This window comes from Atractosteus spatula, chromosome 1 (genome assembly GCF_055471065.1).
Source record: "Atractosteus spatula isolate fAtrSpa1 chromosome 1, fAtrSpa1.hap1, whole genome shotgun sequence".
NCBI classification, from domain to species: Eukaryota; Metazoa; Chordata; class Actinopteri; order Semionotiformes; family Lepisosteidae; genus Atractosteus; species Atractosteus spatula.
Genome location: NC_142706.1, coordinates 62,880,917 through 62,901,743, shown reverse-complemented (window position 1 = coordinate 62,901,743; position 20,827 = coordinate 62,880,917). Strand labels below are relative to the sequence as shown.

The 20,827-nt window shown below is 44.9% G+C and overlaps 1 protein-coding gene across 2 annotated transcripts in view; it reads left to right on the top strand.

The window, feature by feature from the left end:
• Positions 1–5,160: 5,160 nt before the first annotated feature.
• The window catches only part of hdac7a (histone deacetylase 7a), a 99,367-nt gene continuing 83,700 nt past the window's right edge, over positions 5,161–20,827 (top strand). The window contains exon 1 of one of the 2 annotated variants that reach the window (XM_088915319.1): positions 5,161–5,281. In XM_088915319.1, coding sequence (XP_088771445.1) covers positions 5,263–5,281 — 19 coding nt within the window. In that variant the 5' untranslated portion in view covers positions 5,161–5,262. The remainder of the gene's footprint in view (positions 5,282–20,827) is intronic. The other variant, XM_088915362.1, reaches the window with a different exon arrangement.

Genomic DNA, 20,827 nt, shown 5'->3' with positions numbered 1-20,827 from the left:
AATTTAAAGGGTCATACTAAAGGGATGGTTATTCTCACAAAACGTTGATAATTTGTAGGTTAATTAAGATCTTTGGGGAGGGCTTTATAAGGCCTTTTTTGTTGGTTTTACAAGAACTGCTGTTGATGCAAGGAGACAAGGAACAAAAACAGAGACAAAATAGTCTATGAGTAGGATAAGCAGGCTTAGGACACGTAAAGTCTTACTTTCTTAGTTTACAAGGTCTGGCTTTGCATTTTGTTTGCCTTGGGACATTATCATTGGGTCATATTAAAGGTCTGAGGCTTAAACGAAAGCCTTTCTAATATAATCAGCTTCTGTTGCTCGGTCTGTGATGGTTTTGAATGTCCACTGGATAACAGGGAAGAGTTACCAATACAGTTGGTGTCCAAACCCTGATTTGAACCAAGGCCTAATGAAGCCGTTGTCGAGCAACAATAGGACCCTCACAGATGATTCAGTTGTTTCAGTGCGTGTTTTTCTAAGGGATAGCATTACCGAAGGCCGATCCAATTTGAGTGACTCACGTTGTCTCAGAATCAAGTTCAAGACTCACTGCCGGACCACACAGCAAGAAGGCCGCTCAGGGTTTTTGTGCGTTCACATACACAAGTGTTCTGATTTTTAAGTGCCAGATTGCCGTTTGTCAGTCCTTGAACCCCTTCCCCTGTTTGACACACCTAAATCCAAGCAGCCCTTCTGCTTCTCTCATGTGCCCGTTTGTTTTGGGAGAGGGGAAGTCTGTGTAAAAGCCGAGAAAAAAACCCTCCTAATTTGAGTAGAAATGTTTACTTCGTTCGAAGTTGGTTAGACCACAAATGGTTTGATTTGTGCCTTCAAGAGATTAAAATAAACAGAAACTCTTCTTAATGTGCGGTGTGCCGAGGTTTAATGCTACAGAGCTCCCTGCAGGATCTCACTTAAGTACTGCTTCCTTTCGGCTATATAATCAGCTCTTGAAGCCGAAGACTAGTGTGCATCGACAAGAACAAAAAGGACACTGTGGAACAACAGCTCACCATTCAGCCCACTCATGTACATCCTGTAACCTAATTGATCCTAACAACGCATGTAAGTGGTGCTCTGAGAAATTCTGTTTCATTTTAGTGAAAATGTACAAAGCAAGGGTATCGGAAACTCATGCTGTATTTTGGACCTTTTAAATGTTTGGAAACAGCTCTGTGAATTTTGATTTGGTTTATTTTATGGCGTATCACATCTCTCGTATTTAATTGCAAGCTGCGCCCTCACTTGAAAGTGAGCTGCGCAATCCCACTCCCACAGCACATATTTATTTTTCCTGTCAGATATTAATAACACATGTCACTTACAATTAAAACAGCAGAACAAAACCTTGCTGGGCTGCTGTCATATGGAAATCATTATTAAACAACAGCAAACAGGAATCCGAGGAACACATTCAAATTTGTTGCTTTTCTTAATAAAAGCTTGAGAAACGATCTGTGTTTCCGGAAGGGGCAGATTTGTCCCCCACCACCACCTCCAGAAGTGGGTGTGGCGTCGACGGCCGGGGTGCAGGCTGGGGTGCCTGTGAGAGGCTCCTCCAGACCCCAGGGAAGAGGGGGGGGGGGCGGGACGGACGCGTGAGAGACGGAGCAACATGCCCTGCGATTGCGTCACCAGGCCCCAGCAGGTCCCGTCTGCTCACAAATTGGAGGGGAACATGCAAGGAGACTGTCCCTCCCCAAGGCCCCCCTCCCTTCAGTGTTACAGACCGTCCTGGGACATGGATTGGTGGTGGGCGGGTGGGGGTGGAGGGGGGGGGGGCTGTTTCATGACCTCAGTCTACTCGGAAGTGACCACAGCAAGAGCCCAGTAAAACTGCTGCTGAGAAAGAGTCCTGCACAGTCCTTTCACATAAGAAATGTGTTTCGCAGGAACCATTTCGTGTGTGCATGCTTTGCTTATGCGGTATATAGAACAGAGAAATCGATCAGATAACATCAGTTTTGGTTTTTTTTTTTTAACAGCGGAGGACATCTCTTTTTCTGGTTAGGCTTAGCATTTCCATGTTATAAAGCAGGAGACGCAAACCTGGATTTTGAACTGATCAGAATCTGCGGTTAAATCCCAGCAGGGCACGTGTAGCCAGTTCACTGCACAGGACTTCCTCCTCCTCCGAGGATCACAGCAGGGCTGTTGGCTCTAGCCTGTTCCACCACACGGCCGATGCGATTGCAGGAGCAATTGAAGATAACCTCGCCAAGTAGGAATGGCATTCTGTAACCTGGCCGTGCTGCCTGCAGACGGAGAAAGCTCTTGTCTGTATGAGTGGCGGGATCGCTTAGTGTAGCTCCACGCATGTCATGCCATTGTGACCTCCCTGCAGGCTTTCTGTCCTCAGCTGATTCAGACACTCAATATTCCCATTCCGCCTCCAGACACCGCCTCCGACTCACGCACAGTTATTGACTGGGATGCTCCGAACACACTTACCCAAGCCAGGGCATCCAGTCTGTCTGAAGTCTGTGTTTTTCACGAATGTAGCATGGCTACCCCTGTTTTACGCTGGGAAACACTCAGCACTGTGCGCCTGGTGTGTGCCATTGCCTGAGGGCCTGGTTAGCTGAATCACATCATCCTAAAACTCCCACCTAAACCAAACCTACATCTTTTTAAGCACTGAAACCTTTTCTCCCAGGCCAGTCTTGCTTTGTCAGGAAAGCAGAAATAACCCACCGTTTTCCACATATCTTTTGAGCCAGTCCCTGCTATGCATTCTCATTTGATTTTGGGTCAGAACGTTTTAATAAGGTTGTGTGGGACGATGCCTGAAAATGAAGCCGTAGCACAGAAAGTGATTCCTGGTGATATTTTTGTGATTTGTTCACCCGACATAAAGAAACCCATAGTTGCTCAAAAACCGCGATGGTACGTCTGTCTGCTTTCTGCCAGTCCCTTCTTGTTGTCCTCTGAGCCTCTCTCCTGGTTCTGGGACCATGTTGTTTAAAGCTGCAGGAGCTGCACAATGTGAATGTCCAGCATCCCATAACGCAGGGGCTCTCAGCCTCTGAAACAATGCCCCCCTTTCAGTTGACACAAAACCACAACCCCCCCCCAGCCCCCTCTTAGGTGTATGGGCCAATTATTTGAACTTCAGTTGCTATTTGTGAACTTAATTTGACATCCGTGAAAAATCATCTTTATTTTAAAAAATAGTGGAAGAGATTGAAGGATCTATGATCCAAATGCATTTTTGTTCAGTTTTGACATTTCCGGCTCTGTGGAAGGAAGACCGCGATGCAAGTCAGCTTCCACATCAAGTCTGCTGCGGTGCTTGTTTTAGATCACCGCTTTAGATCATTAGATCACGCAAAAAGATTTTGCTTACAAGAATTTGCTGGTTAGTGGCAAATACAAGTCAGTGGCTATAATATGGAACATCGGGAGCTTGATTAGAAGACAAGTCTTACGTTTCTTTAAATATAAATTAAAAATATAAAGCTGCCTATAAAAAGCTCTCTCACCCCCCTTTGGATCCTTATATGCTCGCTTGGGAGGGCGCACCCTGCCCGTTAAGAACCCCTACACTAATGGCAAGCCAAGGGAAATACACGAGGAAGCAATGAGAGAGGCAGACAGAATGTTAGGATATGTAATCAGAAGCGCACGTTAAATGAAGGGATGCTAAATTTGCCCGATTTATTAGTAAGGCGATTGCTGTATGTGATTAAATATTGTGTAGCGTTTTTGTTGACATTGCCACAAAAAAACTATTGCTGTCCTGGAATCGGCTTAACAAACAGTATCTTCATATGGTAAAAGGAATGTCTCGTGCAGAAAGACTTGAGCAGAGCTCACTGCGAACACGCAGCTTGTCTTCGTACAAAGGCTTATGGGAGTGTGGAACAAGCTGTGCATCCGTGACTCTCTCAACAAAATGGATGAGATCCTCTGATTAGTTCTCTGCCAGAAACTTAGCTAGATGGGCTGAAACCCCCTCTGCTCATTTGTAGTCTTTTCTGTGTTCTTGGGGCGTGAAATGAATGGACAGTAAATGATGCTACGCTAACAGCTGGACAGTTTACTTTATAATGCTTCAAACATCCAGAGGTAGGCAGCCCGTCGCCTCTGGGTCACATGAGACCCTTGGAGAAGGTCTGTGGGATGCCAAAAATTTAATCTATCGAATTTCTCAAAGCTAACAAAGTTTCCAGCTGATTTCGGCTATTAAGGACAGCTAGAAGAAGTGAGATGCTGCTGCTTTGTTGACTGTGTTAATGGCTCTGAAGGCTAGTTACAGGGAAACAACTTCGTTTGCAGCACATCTTTTCAACATGCATTTTGTTTATGTGTGAATTAATTACGTTCTTGATTGTTTAACTGGACAATCACGAGGGTAGGCTAATTAAGGTAGAAATATATCTCTTATCTTACTGTTCATGACATTGAATTATTACTGTAAGTTGGGCAGTACTCCACTGCTTTTTGCAGTCTTAATGAAGAAATAATGCAGCCATTGTGTCTTTTGCATATACACTGCTCAGCGCTCTGCTGTGCTGGAATAACAGCTGCCTTAAGTGCATTCTCTCTAAACTGTAAGAGAGCAGCAACTTGAGGCCACATGATGTTAGCATGGCTCTGCAAAAGCGAATAAAAAGCAAGTGAAATGGAAAAAAAATACAAGCTCTTCTGCATTCGTATTCTGAATTTCTGCAGATGAGCATAGACTCAGGATAATTTAATTTTCCAGATTGTGTGAGCGGAGTGATTTCAGCACTGGAGAGTAATTTGTGTCTGAACAGCGTTAGTAGGGTTGAGATTTTGCTGCAACCTTAGCTTTGGTGAAATACCCTGGCACCCTCATCTGAACACTTTTATAGACTAATACTAGACTAATTGCATCACTTTAACAACTGAATAACATCTGGATCAAAACACAGCTCCTATCAAAGTCCTATTTTCTTGTTTCTTTACATTATATGTTTGTGTATTTTATTTGTATATATACAGGGCAGGGGCTGTGAGTGTGTTTTTCTTTTTTTTTTGCGTCCTGATATAGTGTTTCCTGCCATTGTCTCACACAAGACTGCCTCCGGGACTTTTGAGACGGTCCCTCCCCCTTTTCCTCTGTGCTGTTGGCAAGGCTGGGCTGCACTGACAGTAATGCACTCAGTGATAGTCGAGAGCAACTGTGCGCTGCCTTTCGCTACGGACCCTAACTCACTTCCCAGCTAAAGCCTTCAGTGTCCACCGCTTGCCATCTGACATGACCCGGACCCTGTAACTCTATAAAACTGGATGTTCAAGCAAGGAACTGGTAGGACCTTTTTTTTTGTTCTCTTAAGACAGTTTTTCGTCTGTGCAACCAGCTCCTGCTTTAGTTTTACTTGCTTGTAAGTCAGCCAGTGGGTAATCTGGAGTCTCCCAACACAGCACTCAGCAACAGGGAAAGTGGATTTCTGTGGGATGCTGATTTTGGCTTTTTTACGCTTTTTCTTAATGAGGTCAGGAGATGATTAACCCTCTAGCGTGTCGGCTTCCTTCGTTTCTTAGTGTTGTGTGTGTGTGTGCATTGTTCTTGTTCTGTCTGCTGCCTGCTGCCTCCACACACAGCTGAGTGCCTTGCTGGCCGGCTGCTGCCCCATGCAGGGGTCTCACACACACAGTATCTACTTGCCTTAAACCCTGCAAAATGTTGTCGCCCTCGTAAAAGCGCTCCCCAAGCCTGCACAAGCACTTGCTTTTTTTGGAGGTGTCTTGGCTTGTGGAGTGGGGGGGGGAATCAAATTGGAAACAGACCCACCCACCCCTAGTGAGCATGGATCAGAAGTTCAGGAGCCTGGCGGAAAAGGAAAAAAATCTCAGAATGCAGAAAAATTGAGGAAGAATCCAGGGAAATCTCCGCTTTTCCCAAGTTTGTGTTGCTGAGAAAGGCATGAGTTGCAACAGCGGCATGAAGTGAACTGATCGTGTTGCTTTGAGAGATGTGGTCTGCCGTGTCCCTGAATGCTGGATAAGCCCTCCCTCTCTCTGTTCACACTGCTGAGGAGCTGTTGCAGGGGATGTGTTGTGTGATCTCACTTCATTTACAGCTGTTCTCACCACCTACAGGAGAAGCATACCTGCTGACCTTTCGATCGCCTCTCGTGGGTAGCTAAGGTTTGCAGTAACGAGAGTAGTGTCTCTGTGCATGTGCCAGGGCTAGTTCTGCATTAAATAATGAGAGTTTGCCACATATCCTCTGCACTTCTTGATCTGATGCTGTTTTATTTTTGACTAGCTTTGCTATCATTACTTTCCTTTTCTGACAGTGATAATGTGTCATGAGTGTTTCATGAATGCATTCCAGTGTCTTCTGTGAATTCTGGCTTTCGGAACTACTGTAGATAGCCTGTAATTTTCCTTTTAAGTGTCCCACTGCAGCATGAGCACAGTGAGCCGTTCCAGGGCCACTTGAAGGCCCAGAGCACGACCCGTTCATTAGTGTGCAGAAGCTGCTTGCCCCAGAAATGAAGAATGCTTGTGATTTAGTGTTTCTAAAAATTTCTAAAAAATGTCCACCCGATTACAAATCAACAGGCAGCTGTGGTGCTGCTGTGTGGGGAAAACAGGTAGAAACACATGGCTGTGTTGTAGATCACCTTCGTCAAACTGCGGTGTGACCAAGAAATGTTAATTGTACCATAGTAAAGGCAGGGGGGAGGTATTTTTTCTAGAACAGGGGTCTGCTGCGCCTTCTGGTTTTTGCTACAGCCGAATTCTTGATCACACATCCATTGATTTCAATTTTCAGTCTTAGACATATTATTACATTTGCTTCCGGTCCTTTAAAAACCTGCAACCTAAAAATGTTAATTTTGTAATTGGTATCAAACCAGTTCCGTTGTCGAGGACTGCTGATCTAGGGCATTCAGTAGAATATGTCTGTTTATAGCGGGCTAATTGAATCTCTCAAATTCATTTCTTAATTTATTAAAGTGTAAGGAACAGAGATTTGAACTGTTTGCTTGTTTCTCCCGTCCCGTGCAGGGTACTGCTGTTTTTGTATCACTGACTGGATTCTCTTTCTTGGTTGAGATCCACCCCTGTCAGTGTGCTTGTGCTGAGAAAAGATCAGAGCTAAGAGATTGAACTCACTTGAGAGGCAACCCATTGTACACTGTATTCCAGCGTTAAAGGCTTTCTGTTAACAACTGTTGTGCACACAATGCCAGAACAGTTTGTGGCCCGCAGCTCTGCTGAGTGTGACGTGGAAGCACACATTGGGGTCAGATCATGTGAATGGCTGGGGTGGAGGGTGATACCCACACATCTCTGTCCCCCTGAGTTACTTTGCTGGAGGACCAATTGCTTGTCTGTGTGGGCAAGCTCAATTACAATCGACAGCTGGCCTGCTTGACCTAGAAGGTCTGTTTGCCGTCCCTTTGCTGTTTGAAAGGTTGCATCTTCATGGTTCAGTATCATGCTCACAGTGTTTCAATCAGAAAGGTTCCTTAAAGCAAGCTGCTCACTAATGCTGGGTATGCGCTTGAATAGTATTAGTCTGAATTTCTTAAAATCCACATGGTTCCTCTTATGATTACAGCACATTGAAACAGTAGTTTGCTCTAAGAGGGACCTCTTCCCTGAAGCAAGACACGTTTTGGGCCAGGTCACTGACTGATCACCCCTCGACATGTTCCTGAATCCCAAGAGGTATTAGGATTGTTTTTTGGGAAGAGAGTGTGGGACTCAAGTCAAACTCAGGCAGAGAGCAAAACAATGTAGTCGGCACAGGGGGCAGCTAGTTGTCACTAGTATATTTGAATTACAGCATGTTGTGTGATTAAAATGATTTTTAAAAAATCACTATCACAACTTTAAAGTTCTGTTAAAAGGACGCTTTGTTGTAAAAAAATCCACCTTTTGTAATAAACTCCTGCAAGGGCACCAAAGTATCTCTGCCAGTAAAAGCCTAACATTGAGCCCTATAGTCCTGGGATAGTAGTTCAGTAATGTCTGGAGAGGCAAGCATGTCTGCAGGTTTTCATTCTAACTCAGCTCTTAGCGAACTACCTATCTCATAGTTTCTCCCAGCAGGTCCTGCTGCTTAAAAAATGATCTAGAAATCCTGTAGACACACTGGCCTTCCAGGACCGATACTGGACAGCCCTGGACTCTGTCATCAGTGACTGTGACTAGGATTCCCCAAATGAGAGATCACAGCTGGCCAGGCACAGGCAGCATTGAGTCAGCCAGGGTGTCCTTGTCCGTTCAGATCGGTCGTGACCCCTGTGGAAAGGTGCTGTGAGCCTGCAGTGCTGTTAGGGAGAGTTGCTGCATTTTTTAGCTAATTGCCGACTCTGTCGCAGGCACTCGGTGTTAACGAGAAGGTAATTGCTTTGACAGTGTGAATGTGGCCCTAGATGAAGGTTGAACTCCATCTGTCAGTCAAATGGAAGCAAATTGTCAGGTGACAAAGCGTAAAGTTAGTCCTTTTTAATAAAGTTGGTATTGCCACTTTTCTCTTACACACCTGTGCTTTGTGGAATGTCCACCTGTTCTGGCAACATCCTGTACACCTGAGGCTGAGATAAAGAGAAGGTTATTCCAAATTTCAGAGGGGGGCTGGGCTGCAGAGCAGACTGTGTCGTGGACAGCAGGCCTGTACTGTAGTAGGGCCCTGTAGACCTGGCAGACCCCTTTTCTGTCGTGTACTGTGCTGGGCTGTTTGCTAATTGCACTGTTTAGGAAAACACTCATGTTCATCATTCCTGGAGTCAGCCTATCCCAGTAGCTAAGCGAATAAACACATCCTTCTGAAATACCTCAGACGTCTATATTGAGAGTGTGGTATCAAATCCATATGTCAAATAAGTCGTGGCAGGGCTTTTCTGTAACAGACACTTGTACTGCACATCTCTGATGGTCTTCTGAGCTGTTTTTTTCCCTTCTGTCAGTGAAACCTGGACGGTGTCTCAGAACCTGCCTGTCTTTACCGACAGATGCAGGTTACTTTTAATCTTCTAGGGAGTGCAAATGATGGTTAGGCAGAGATAAGAGCTAAGAGAAAAACAAGTCATCTCTCCAGATGTAAAAAATAACACGCACTGTGTCACAGAATTGAGGATTGTTTCCTTCAGAATGGCTAGTTCAGTAAAGGCAGATTCAATTGCTTCGCTCTTAAGATAGGGAACTTGACAGCTCCTGGTCTTCTGCAATGGATGGCATACACACACCTTGTTTCAGCAATGCAACAGAAACATTTAGGGAACTTCGCCTAAACCAGACTGCTGCTACTCCTGTCCCAGAGATTTGCAGTGTTCCTTGGTATTTGCTTCATCTGAGCTCTGAATGACTTAATGGGTTCGATCGGTTTCTTAATGCAGAAGGAGTGAGCATGTTTTCCAGGTCTGTGGGCCGAAGGACTGTAGCTGTCTAGGATCGGGGTTGCAGCCCCTTGATTTAACTAGTGTTTTTATTTTGAACACTATGTTTTTTTTTTCTGGGAGGGGAGAGGTTCTGTGTTTTGGATGGACGAGGTAGAAAGATCTATGCAGAAGCTGGACGGACAATGTAGACAAACATACCTGGTATTAGATTGATCAAACATGTCAAAACAAAGCAGCTGAAATATTCAAAAAAAATACAACTGTCTCTTTTTCAACACAGTATCAGCAGTATTTTCCCCCTGTTAATCTCATGTTAAATAACCTAGCAGTATTTTCACAGATGTGTGAAAAAATGAACATTGTACAATGTGTTTTTTTTACCTTGCGTAAACACCGGGTGACGGCATGAACCTGTACACTCCTTCAGTGATGTTCTTGGCAATAGTTTGAGGGAAATTTTTCCTTAAGACGTTGATACAGCCCAAGCAGGACAGGGAAACCTGGTGAGGCTGTCAAGGTTTTCTCGCTGATACGAGCTTTCTGGCAGTTTGAACAGCTCGTTAAGCGTCCCGGCTGCAATCTGAAGATGGTGTAGTTCACTCTTAAAACCTGCAGATGGCGCAGCACAGTCTCACAAACTGAGGCTGGCACACACCGAGCTTCACCAGCATCCACTCCTGGAGATCAAACTGGCAATTCAGATCAAGTCCTGTGAGTGGACGTAAAGCTGTTTGAGCACACACAATAAATATATGATTTAAATGGCAGTGGCCCTAAGCCTTCCCTTCTTTATTCAACGCAGAACCTGTGGATTGTGTGTGCTGGGTGCTGGTCAGCAGAGACAATGGTCTTGCTAAGCTGGTGTATCGGTATCAGCTTTTGGTCACCCGAATAAGGACAAAGGACAGAAATCTTAGTATCTACTCTCTCTCCCCTTTCCTCGCTCTCTCATTCTTGGTCATTAGCACGGCTGTGATTGTAAGCACTCGATTGGAGCACTTCCTGTCCAGGCAGGAAGTAGGAATTTCCGGTAACCCCGACGACTGACCTAGCCTAAGAGGAAGTGTCTCTCCCAGGAGTTGTTGTGTTTCTTTGTTGATCATTCTTCTTAAAAACTTCAGTGATATGCAACTGCCAAAAATCTGCAGTTTTTCGTGAATAAAAAGGCCGAAATAGCAATTGACACAGCAGTGTAATTCGACCACAGACACCAGATTTGGCAATAAGGAATTCCGCCCTGACATGAAGACCCAGAGGATTACTCACCATCCTTTCTGCCTCTCAACCATCATGCTGAAAAATGCTCTCTGTTTAAAAAAGTATAAGAGCCGCTGCCAGTCCTGGTGGCCTAGGTTTGGAGATACCAAGAAATGTGCCCTGGGAACCATTTTCATGTAGTATATCCAAGACAATGGTAAATATAGACACTGGGAAAAAAATAATGGAGCGGGATGCCAAAGGAATATAATTTACTAATTGGGACAATCTGTTTTCACCGCTGATGCCATGATGGGGACCTGAAATCTGGTTTGTTGCTGAAAAAGTTGTCATGGAGCTACATCAGTATCCAGTATCCAAGCTCACATACTCCTCCCGAGATGAGTTTCTTGAAGTCATTAGTGCTTGGATACTTGTCCTGCAGCCCTGCTTTGCCAGTGTAGGGAATGATGCTGTGGCACAGAAAAGCTACAAAGGAAAAACAAATCCCAGTTTCTGTATTTTACTCACGTCGATTTTGTCTTTTGGAAATTCGATCGCAAGGCTATTTTGCGTTTCTGGATAAAAAATATTTTATCCAATACAAAGTCGTGGGGATCTCGGAAGCAACAGGCGAAAGGCAGGACACACCCTGGACGGGACGCAGTCCATCGCAGGGCACACACACTCACATCAGGGCCAAATTTCCTACCAGCGTGTAATTGGACTGTGGGAGGAAACCAGAGCACCCAGAGAAACGCATGCCAATGCAGGGGTTCCCTCCTCGCAGATAGCAGCCCGTGTTCCAGCTCTGTAAGACAACAGTGCTATCTACTGCGCCACCGTGCCGCCCTGGGAGAATGAAACAAGGTCACATGTTAAAGCAATGAGCAAATTTAAACTTTATAGTGGTTTGCTTATTTTTTTTAAAGCTAGACACAGTACACGTTGATAAGTCACAGTGTCATTCTCTTTAGTGAAGTAAAAAAGAGGCCTCTGAACTAGCCTTACTTGTTTATATTGCTGCTTTGCCAAAACACGTAATTTCTTCATTTCCTAGGGCTGAATTATTCACATTTTAAACCGTGGCAGTTCCAGACTCTAAAGATTTGGAGAGCTTAGATGAGGGTGGAGGACAAGCTTGAGTAGTGAGGGAGGGGGCTTGGGTAAGGGGGAGGGGTGCTGTTGCCCTCCTGACTGACTCCCCTCTGACCTCTCACTGATTTGCACTGTATCCCTGTCTGTGAACATGTTGAAATAAAAAAAACAGAAAGATATCTAAATTCCTACCTCAACCTACCACGATTTCCTGGAATGGCAGCTCATTCCTCCAGCTCCTGCCTGCTGCAAGGAAACGTGGACTACTCCAGGAATGTCAAATTACATTTGCATGTAAAAGCAGTACTCACAATACTAGGAAACGCTTTGTTTGTGAATCTTTGTTTGCCACACATTTTACACGCAAAAAACGATTGTTTATGTGAAATGCATTGTGCGTGGGGTGTTCTGTGTAAGTGTAGGGCTTGTTTGTTTGATGATCTGCAGCCATGCTTGTCCCCATTTTTATTTACAACATGCGTGCTGAGCTGTTCGCTGAAGGTGTAGCTTTAGTTCAGAAAGAGCCTCAGCCATGGCCTCCCTGGGACAGACAGCTGAGCCCAATCTGTGGACACGAAAGGGTTAAGAGGCCAAGCCAGCTAGAAGCAGGATTTGGGACAGGATATCCTGCCACAGAGAGAGCCGGATCTAACCTCCAATTCAGTGCCAGTGACCTGGAGAGACAGGGGGGTGAGAGGGTCTTGGAAGGGATCACATCCCACTCCAGATCATCGCCTGTCCCGTAACACAAACCCATGGACCCAGCCTTCCACATCCCACGCTGCTGTTCTATCCATCTCCACGCGAATGCCTTTTTTATTTAGAGCAGTTGTCCTGTCTATGTGTGTTGCTTAACTTGCTTAGCATCCTCTGAAGACCCTCTTGCCACAGTGAATACCAACTTGGTGCCCCCCAGTCTGTTGAAGGATAGCTCCCTCCCTCTACCCCTCCAAAGTCTCAAACCATTACTTCTTTGTACATATCATACAGATGTTATAGCACAATCAAACTTTAGCTCTACGATCGCCCTTCATTTCTTTTAAACTTGCTGAATGCAAACTTCAGCTTCACTTCAGCGTCTTACCCCGGCATGTCTGTCTGTGTAATAAATATTCACAAACTTTAGAAATAATATCTAGAGTGCATTATCTCCTCCTGTTGCATCTGCTTCTGCTTAGCGCAATAAACCATGATCAGCAGGACAATGATTGTTCAGAATCTCTTGGTGCTCAGTGAGAGGGCAGCCAGAGGCAACATCCAGGCCTCCTGGGTTCACTGTAGAAGAAAGTGACTTCAGTCTAGTGGTGATAAGATACTGGCTCCCTCTTGTGGACACAGAGGCTTCCTACGTGTCTGACGATTCAGATGCGTGGTTGAGCTAGTAATCCACAAGAGTCATACAGAAACCCATTGCAAACTTTCCACCAATTCTATTGCCCAAGTGGCTATTAGGTTGTGTTTTTAGGAATCCGATGTCAGGATTGCTGTTTTTGGATTGTGCCTTTTTGCAGTGAGCATTAGTCAGGTTCTCCTTGGTTAAGTATCAAAGTGGTATTTGCTGTGTTGGGGTTCTGTTAGGGAGCCCTAGTTCCTGCCTGATCTCCTCAGTCAGCTGAGGGTCTGTTAACTGGCAGTGTGAATAACCCTGACTTCTCTTTGTGCAACCTTTTTCCTCATGGTTCTAAACCTTTTCCTGCTCATTCTTTCTGCTTCTCTTTATCAAGGCAGAGGTGATCCCCACACAGCTTGTCAAGAAGCAGAAGCTGTGGATAGGAGCACAGAGTCTGACAGCCTGGTAACGGGGGTCAGCCAGCTGAGACTTGACCATGCGAATTTTTGGAAAACGCCGAATATTTCAGCACAGTATTGCTGACTACACATTCGCGCTCTGGGAAGAAAGGGATGTCGTCATGTTTATCTCAGCTCTCTTGCTGTCAATTTTTATTTTCTGCACTTTGACTCATCCTAAGCATTCTAATGCTCTCAACGTTTTCTCATCAAGACCTGTTGAAGGTCCAATCAAAAACCTTGACTATGTAAAACTTATTTTCTACATCCTCCAGTTTTAGAGCATTCAGTCTCGGTGAGAAAAGTATTTTGTACTGTGCCTCTGGGACATATCTGGAGGCTGCCGGTTTGATTTGACTACGGAGGGTGCAAAGGTGCGTCTGGCTCTCCTGCAAGGCTTCTTGGTGTTGGAACAAGTCCTGTTGAGCTGCGATGAAGCCAGCTGGGAGGCTCTCGGCAAAACAAGCCGAATTAGTCTCGCCTGGAGGAGACGCAGAGGCCCCTAGGTCTAACTCAAAGTAGAACACTTAATGTTGAATTTAAAATGATGCAGATTTACTCTCCCAGAACAATGTGGGTTTCTCCACTAGTCTTCTGTTTTACCCGTCTTGGCTGATGGTATGTGAGCAAAAACGAATGGTTCTTGCTCTGGTTAATTTGGAAATGTAATAAGCAAACCAAAAGTCTGTAAGAAGTAGGTTAAGCCCAGCACCGAAACGCTGCAATTGCCTCATGGAAAATGAGTTTACGAGATATTGTATTGAGCAGCAATTGTATGCTGGTTCCATTGGTCATGTCATGAAGAATAGAAACCTGCTGTGTCATGCTAACCACAGCTATTTATACAGTAATAGCAAGATTGAGAATTCGTGAATCGGCCATGTTCAACGTCAAATCTCTACGGTGTGTGTGTGTCACAGGGTTTCATTTTATGCCCCTTCTGTCACATTCAGATGTCCCACTCTGTGGTTAATCGAAGCTCCAGCAGCTCTGCCTGCCGCAGCGCAATGTCTTGCGTTAAAGCACAGTCTGGGCTCCGAAAGCTGCAGCCCAGTGCCTGCTGCTGCGCTGCGCTTTGACTCAGTGGAAAGAGAGCTGTTGAGCCACTGAGGGGCTTCATGGAAGGCGATGATTCAGCTAGTCCGTTATTCGGCGGTCTAGCGATCGGACGAAGTCTGCCCTCGGACCGCAGAGAGCAACACACTGATCCTCCTGGAGGGGTGTAGGCGTGGCTACCCTAGTCCCTGAGCCTCGCTTTCCAGCAGGTTCGGTTCAGTTACTCACCCTTAGATGTCAGTCGTCATTTTTGGTCACTTGGGGGAAAAAAAGAGCCTTTTTTCTAACGCAATGATTTTGGTCAGTGCAAAAGTCAAAAGTGGTACTGGCAAGATATAGGTAAGATGATCATTTTTTCATATTTAAGATCTGTAGTTTATTTCATTTAAGAAGTGATGTGCTTATGCTATACTTTTCTTCCCAAATTTCCTTCTCCTTTCATAATTTCTCACAAGACCATGAGCCCATTGCAAGCCTACGATGTCCATCCATCCTTTTTCTAATTCCTTCATCCAGTACAAGGTCACGGGGGAGCCAAGCAGCGGGGGGCGAGGCCGGGTACACCCTGGATGGGACACAGTCCATTGCAGGGCGCACACACACACACTCGCACACACACCGGGGCCAGTTTTTCCTGTCTACGGACTGTGGAAGGTAACTTGAGCACCTGGAAGAAGCCCATGCAAACGCAGGGAGAACATACAAACTCCACACAGATAACACCACAGGAATTGAACCCGGGGCCCCAACACTGCCAGGCAGCAATGCTAGCCACCGCATCACAGTGTCACCCAAGCTTACAATGTCTGTATTATTAAATGCATACACATGTTAACAAATAAAAAAAAGCCAGTTTTTATTTTTACATACACATTTTGCTGCCCATTCATATGGCTGGGGACAATAGCAGTGGCGCTGCCCCTCCTGGACATTAAACCCTCAGACCACTCTACTCTACACTGCCTGCCTCTGTGTTAGATTGGTCGTTTTGACAATATTTGCTGTGCACTGTCATCTCTGTACTTTAAGGCCAGAGCATGGGGTTGCAGGGTAAGGATTCTCAGGAGGCACCAAGGAGGCTTACAGATGACCACTTTTGTAGGTGTGTTTTTGTATGCGTGAATGTCAGAGGAGCAAGTGGAGGGTTTTGGGAAGAGATTGGCTGCAGGCCCAGCAGCCGCTGGTCTGAGACTAGGGCACAGTTGGAAAGAGTGGGATGGGAGAAGGCTGATCGCTGTTTCCTCCTGCGCTCCGTGGGCCAGACGACAGTTGATCGTATCAGACCTGTGGGAAAAAAGAAGTCAAATTCACAACAGTTCACATGTCCCTTGGGGGGTGGGGGGTGGGGGGAGGTTGGTTTCCAAAATAAAAAGGCAAGGCAGTACTCACAAAACTGTTTATCTCTTTGAATCTGTTGACAACTTAGAATATATAGTTCAGTGGTGTTCCCTTTTAATCTTGGGGAGCACAGTGTTCTGTCATTGTACGAGCACACAAGAATTCAGAATCGAGACAAAGGATCCATTAGAATTGATTCTTTAAATACAGGAAGAAATCGCAAAAAGGCAGAAAAGAATTCTGCTCTTTTGTTAAATAGCATAAGAGTCCTGTTCTGTGTTTAAAGCAAAAGACAGCTTAGCCTGAGGTCATGGAGAATATCACAGATATCTGTATTAAGACCACTTCTGTTCCTGATTTATATCAATTATTTAGGGTTAGGATTTAGGATAGAGTTCTGGCTGGGACTTGGACTAGTTTATGGTTGGAGGCCGGAGGAAGGTCATGGATAGTTTTAGGTTGGCAGTTTGATCCTGTTTGATTAATGTCATTTGTAGAGCTGGAGCTATGATTGAAGCTAGGGCTACTAAATGTGAGTTAAGAGTTATGTTTAGTCTTATTGTTAGTGGAGTCAGAGTTAGGTTTATGGGAAGAAGATTAGGTCTTGAATTAGGGAAATTGGAACTGGAATATGGTGAAAGTTAGTGTTAAGGTTGCAGTCAAGGTTATCATTCAGATGGGTACTAGGGTTAGGTTTAATGTTATAGTTTAGGCCAGGTTTAGGGTAACCTACAGAATGAAGCTGGGGCAGTGGTTGATTCTGGTATTACATTGCCAGAACTGTACTGCTGGGGTTTGGTAGGAGCTGGGTGGCGTTTTGTTTAGGGTTTTGATTAGGTAAGGGAGAGTTAGTGTTGGAGCCACGTCTGGGTTTAAGGTGGTTCACTGCATATTTATGGGAAGCTTAGGGCAATTCCAGACATGTTGATTAGACTTTCGTGCAGTATCACACTGTGTGCTGATGTCAGAAGTCATTCAATAGGGCTGCAGCTTTGCCTTGCAATACAGTATATTACAGATTTACAATATGTAATGTACTGTTGGTCATTTAGACTGTAACCCAGCCTTGCTTGAGTTCCAGAGCTCAGGATGTTGAAGATAAGTGACTATGCTTACATAGGAGGCACAGAGGGGTTGGTGTCTTATTTCTGAAGAGAAATTCACCTTGTGGAACTACATTTGCAGGACCCAGGTCTCCTACACCTTCTGCCTTCTTATGGAACCTGTCAGTACAGCAGATACATGTCCTTTATGCTTTGCATGGGAAAGCATTCAGGGCAACTTTTGAACGCAGTAATGCTAACCACAATAATAAAAATCGACATGCAAATGTACCTAGCTCATCAGGTTGTTGAGTGCGCTGTGAATGCAAAGCCGCTGTTTTTCCATGATGAATCACGTCGGAGACTGAGCAAGTGCCAGGGAGCAGACAGGATTCTGTCGTGACTCATCTGTCACCTCTTGGTTCAGAGGAAACCCCAGAGAGGCACAGAAAGAGGCCACCTCCTCCTCTTCGCCACCCACAGCCCTAGCCTACCCTAACCCTTACACACTCTAACGGCTATTTTTACTCAGTCTTGCTCCTCCCACCTTTTCGGCTTGTTGTTGCTGAAAGGAGGTGGGTGTTCCTTTGTTTGTTGATCTTTTTTTAATATTTTTTTTTAAATCTTGCCGGGGCTCTATTTTTAGAACATTCGAGGTACCTTCCAGTAGACTCTGGAATTTCCCGATGTTCTGAGTCTTGCAGACAAGCGCACAGTCCTGCTCAGTGACTCCGGGTGCGAGAGAGTTGTTTTTCCCTGTCTGTGTCAGTGTACTTGACAAAACGGGGAATGGTGGGGGGGGCTCGAGCCTGTTCTTATTTGGGTTTCCTGCATATGCCGGCCATTACAGCAGAAGGCAAACCCATCCACAGATCACCCAGGAAGATCCATGACACACAAGCACGCACCTGACAAGGTACCAGGTAAAGAAAAAGCAAAGCCTTTTCAACTGGTATATTGAGAAAACGTCTGCGAACTGTCAGGCCGTCCAAACCTTGCATTCTTTACCATCTGCTTCTTGGTGTTTTGAGAATGTCATGGTATACATTGAGTAAAACTTTTTGCTGTCATCTTGAATTTTGCCTTTCTGCAAAGATTGAAGTTTAAGCTTGATTTCCTGCCAAAAGCGGCCAGTCAGCCAATGTGTGTCCGTCACTCTTTCCAAGCGCACAGGCTTGTGAACCATTCTGAGTGCTGGCTTTTATTAACCATCTTCTGTCTTCTTCTTTCCTCGCATCACTTCCTGCTCTAAAGATGTTGGGGGAATTTGCAACGTGCAATGGAAATCTTTTTAATACGTTTTCCAAACAGCGTTTGTGTACCTGTAACCTCACCTGGTGTTCAGTTTTCAAATTAAAATCATTTCAGATGTACGCACTGCAATTCTGTTCTGACGGGATTGCCGTCTGTTCGACGTCTTGTTAAAACACTTCTGAAAGCTGGTTAGGAGAAAATGGATGGAGGACATCTTTTGGAGTTGCACAAAGTCGGGAAACTCACTAGCAAGTGTTGTGGTTAAGGTTATTGACTCCACAAGATTTTTCCTCAGGATTCAATTGTTCTCATTCAGGCCAGTTTATTCTGCTGTTTTCGTGTAAGAACAAAAGCCATACAAACAGAAGCAAAAAATCAATGTGTTGAAGAAGAAATGCCGCAGAAATAAAATACGTCTCCTAAACCTGCAAAGGCTTTGATGAATTTTACTGCAGATGAGATGCTCTCTGGGGGCCAGGGACAGATACTGGAAGCTTAACAAGCAACAAAAATTGGAAATATTCCCAGATCACAGGTTTAAATAGACTTTAAATAAACAAATCATGTATTGTAAACACACATGTATTCAGTCACCCAGTGTACAACTGAAAAGACAAAGGGGGTGTAGCATATTCTCATTCCCTTTGTTCAGCAGTGTTTCATCCAGGCGTTATCAGAGAACCACATGCTTCTGGTGAGGGTCGTGGCAACCCAGAGCGTATCCTGGAAGTCCAGGCCGCAAGGTGGGACTGCTTCCTGGACGGGATCATCGCCCAGTCCATCGCAGGGCGTCCACACACGCAAGGACACACACACACAGGGTCACTTCAGAGACAGCTCTTAACCCGGCCAGCTCGCCCTTGGGCAGCGGGAGGAAGCTGGAGCACACAGAGAAAGCTTAGGCCATCACAGGGAGAGCATGCAGGCTCCACACAGAGGGTGTCCCGGTCTGGGTCCAGGAGCTGTGATGCAGCAGCGCTATTGTTGTAGTCAAGTTAAAGTCAAGTTGCACTGTTGTTCACTCATTTTATCAAATCACTTCCCCACTGGCATGGAGATCACTCTTTAGAGGATAGTGGGGATACAGTAGTTTTCAACTTTATAAAATGTTCAGCAAAACACTTTGCCCAGGTCCACGAGTACCGGCAAACTCAGCAGTGCGGAGAACCGCTGTCCTCGTCTTTGCAGTTTGACAGGATGGAAGTGTGGTGATGGCCATTCAGAGTGAACAACAGGTTTGGAAAAACCCACTGTGTTTTTCATTTACAGAACTAAACAATAATTGAATTCTTTGGGCTTTTAACTGCTCAGGATTTTTTAATAACCCATCTACTGTGATTCCTGAAAATCGTCTTGTCTTTGTAGCCGGAGTTTGATCTTTGAGTTAGAAGTGTGGGATACATAAGCATCCCAGCTGCCAAGACCCCTTCCTGGAATCCACACGCCCAGCACTGTTTATCATGAGATCACTAACAGAACACAAAATACTGCAAATAAACTGCTGGTGGTTAGGAGGCGTCCCCTATTTCAACTCCTTGGGCTTTGATTTTCAGTGTTCCATTTATATTGCTCTTCATCTTGGGAAATTTTCATTGTAGTTTTAAAATAATTTAGAATGATTGCATTAAGGATTAATTGCAATCATTAATTGAACTGAAAATCCTTCCAGCCCCCCCAAAATACTTGTATAAATGCAAAAATATAAAAATGTTGTGAATTCCAACCTGTGCTAATTGCAGCCCCACTGTTTGCATGACTTTTTTTTTCAATTCTGCATTCACTGCTCTTAAACAGAACCTTATCAGGGTACTTTCTGCAGAAAAGCAGCAAGGGATTTTTCCTGTTTTGGAAAGTAATCTTCGTAACTGCTCTTTGAGAAAGAACACGCCACCCTTGGTAGCTTGAAGCGCTTTGCTCTACGCATATTTTCCAGTCAGTCAGAGAGAGAACCTGTGTTGTGGGTTCAACTGACACCCACCTCCCCTCTCGACTAGATAGGAAGAAAAAATTCTGAACGAGATCAAATAAATAAAAATTGAGCTCACAAAGCAGCGCGCTTAAAAAGTAGCCTGGGAGTCTATGGTGGTTTGGGGACTTTGTTAGCGACAGTACCTCAGGTGGAAACTCAGAAGGCTGCCTTTCAAAGGCCCTCTCTGAAACGAGCTAGAAAATCTAGTATTTTACCAGGGCTATGCCTCTGAAACGTGAACATGACAAAAATGTTTTTTAGTTTGTCTATCCGGACAACACGATCAAATAGAAATGTTAAAGAACAACACATTCTAGGGACAGACAAAAAGGCAGTACAGTAGGTGTTATTTTCCCCTTTCGAATTGTATTAGACCTTATAACTGTAATGGTTGGTCAAAGCAGAAAAGGGTTGGTTTGCTCAATGGACGCCCATCTTGCGAATTGGACTGCGGCTTGATGTCTTCCCACACCGTTGCTCTTTTAAAAACTAATTAAAGGTTTTAGAGGGAAGGAGGCCGTCCAATCTCTATTGATTTTTGTCTTGCTTGTAGCTGTTTGATCCTATACGTTCATCAGACTGTTGGTGGCAGATCCGGAAGGGTTCTGAAGAACTGGTGTCTGTATTCTAAGCTGGCAGTTCTTCCTTATGGTGCCAAGCAGAATTTTTACTGATCCACTTTTTTTCCTCTCTTACTTCTCGGAGCGCAAAAAGTGTGATTTTATTTTTGTGCATGATGACTTGAGAGT